Source organism: Alexandromys fortis, unplaced genomic scaffold (assembly GCF_014885135.2).
Source record: "Alexandromys fortis isolate MF-2015 unplaced genomic scaffold, M_Fortis_MF-2015_v1.1 scaffold_1522, whole genome shotgun sequence".
NCBI classification, from domain to species: domain Eukaryota; kingdom Metazoa; phylum Chordata; class Mammalia; order Rodentia; family Cricetidae; genus Alexandromys; species Alexandromys fortis.
In genome coordinates this window covers 45-1,852 of record NW_026069435.1, presented here as the reverse complement: position 1 = coordinate 1,852, position 1,808 = coordinate 45, and the positions used below count along the sequence as shown (strand labels likewise).

Sequence of the window (1,808 nt, the reverse complement as noted above, 5' to 3'; positions counted from 1 at the left end):
CCAAAAATTTACCAAGCCACGTGGCCTACACAGACAAGAATAATGGCCTAATAAAAGGTATCAGAATTAATAAGAAGCCTGAGCTAATAGACTAACCAGTTTATAATTAATGTAGGCCTCTGTGTATTTACTTGGGACTAAACAGATGTGGGACCTGGTGGGACAGAAACCTCAGTCAAGTCAACAGACATTTCAAGCTAGTACTTTTCACTGTAACTTTTATTCCTGCTGACGAGTTTTCATAATGCCAAGACGTGCTGTGCATGCTAACACAGGAAAGGAGAAAAGTAGTCATCAGTCTTGCCCAATTCTCAACACTACGAGCTGCTCTGGCGCCATAGTGGCATGGTTATTGTGGAACAACCAACCGTTTTCTGATTGAATTTACGTCCTGCTCAACAAGATGAAATCCATATCTGGCACCAGTGTCACACCAAGAACCTGTGTTTAGTCAGGTCATAGACAAAGAATAAGAGATCATGAGATACTTAGCTCTAATTGGGACATCTCATACCTCAATTCCTCCTCCCAAGGCTCTGGAATCATTTTTAAAGAGCGGGTAGATGGATAAAAAGAAATAGTGTCTTCCTGATACAGCAAGGTAGTTGCAAGTATAAGCCACAGCAATGTTAGCAGCACAAGCCCTGTGAAAGAGTTCTGTAATTGGCTACCCAGTACCAGGAGTCATCCCTGAAAACGTTATATACACACAACCCTGAGTGGACCCAGCAGGCTGTGTTTATATGTTTGGATATATAATATGCATTAATGTGTAACAAGAAAAATTAGAAAAAAGGAGGTCATGAATTTAAGAAGGAGTAATGAAGGGACACTCAGGAGGGATTGAAGGAAAGGAAGATTTTATGATTATGTTTTAATTCAAGAAATAAGAATTAAAAGTGAAAAGAGTGTTGCCCCTAGTAGGTTGACCCCTAGTAAGTTGACTACACTTCAGTGGAAGGTCACACATGCATGCATATATGAGAAGCACAAATTGGACCTGGTAGGTAAAGTACAAAGAGGATACAAATTTGCACGGGTAGGGAAAGAAGGATGGATCTGGGAGGAGTGGGTTGGGCAGTGAATATGATCAAAACACACTGCCCAAATTCTCAAAGAACTTACTTAAAAAAAGAAATACAAAGTTTCAAAGGCTCCTAAAGAATTTTTTTAACTGTTTCTGTAATTCCATGTGTCTTCAAGACACACATGTACACAAACCTCCAAAGCAAGCTTTCTGAACAAGATCAGTGTAGAAGTTAGGGAGGTTGATCATTAATAGTCATGTGTTATTCACTTCTATGACAGGAGCTGAGATATTCCACACTGATGATGGCTATGACTCCATCATGTATACCAAAATGGTGGGTTAGCTCTCCTCGACTTTGCCCAGTACTAAAGGCCAATGTATTTACAGTCTCTGGATACTTCCTGATGATGGTTGGATATGTCTTTATATCTATAACAACTCATATGTTATATGCTTTAAAGTAACCAAAGCAAGGAAGAGAACAAGCTAAAACATAGCAAATCCAGCATGTTAGCCATGGTGCCCTCAGAAAGTCCCCGTGGCTGAGACAGCAGCATTCTGTTGAATGAGCATGTTCAGAAGATACAAGAGTGAGACTTGTCACAAACGTGAACATTGAATAAATGGGACCTACTGAAACTGAGAAGCTTCTGTAAAGCAAAGGACACTGTCACTAAGACAAAAAAGGCAATCTACTGACTGGGAGAAGATCTTCACCAACCTCGCAACAGACAAAGGTCTGATCTCCAAAATATATAAAGAACTCAAGAAACTAGAC

The 1,808-nt window shown here is 39.9% G+C and overlaps 1 protein-coding gene across 1 annotated transcript in view; it reads left to right on the top strand.

The window, feature by feature from the left end:
* The window catches only part of LOC126496186 (AF4/FMR2 family member 1-like), a gene marked incomplete at both ends in the record, with an annotated part of 4,864 nt that extends 3,500 nt beyond the window's left edge, over nt 1-1,364 (top strand). Inside the window, 1 exon segment of the mRNA XM_050133740.1 lies at nt 1,309-1,364. Within this exon segment, the coding sequence (XP_049989697.1) occupies nt 1,309-1,364 (56 nt within the window).
* Nucleotides 1,365-1,808: the final 444 nt, after the last annotated feature.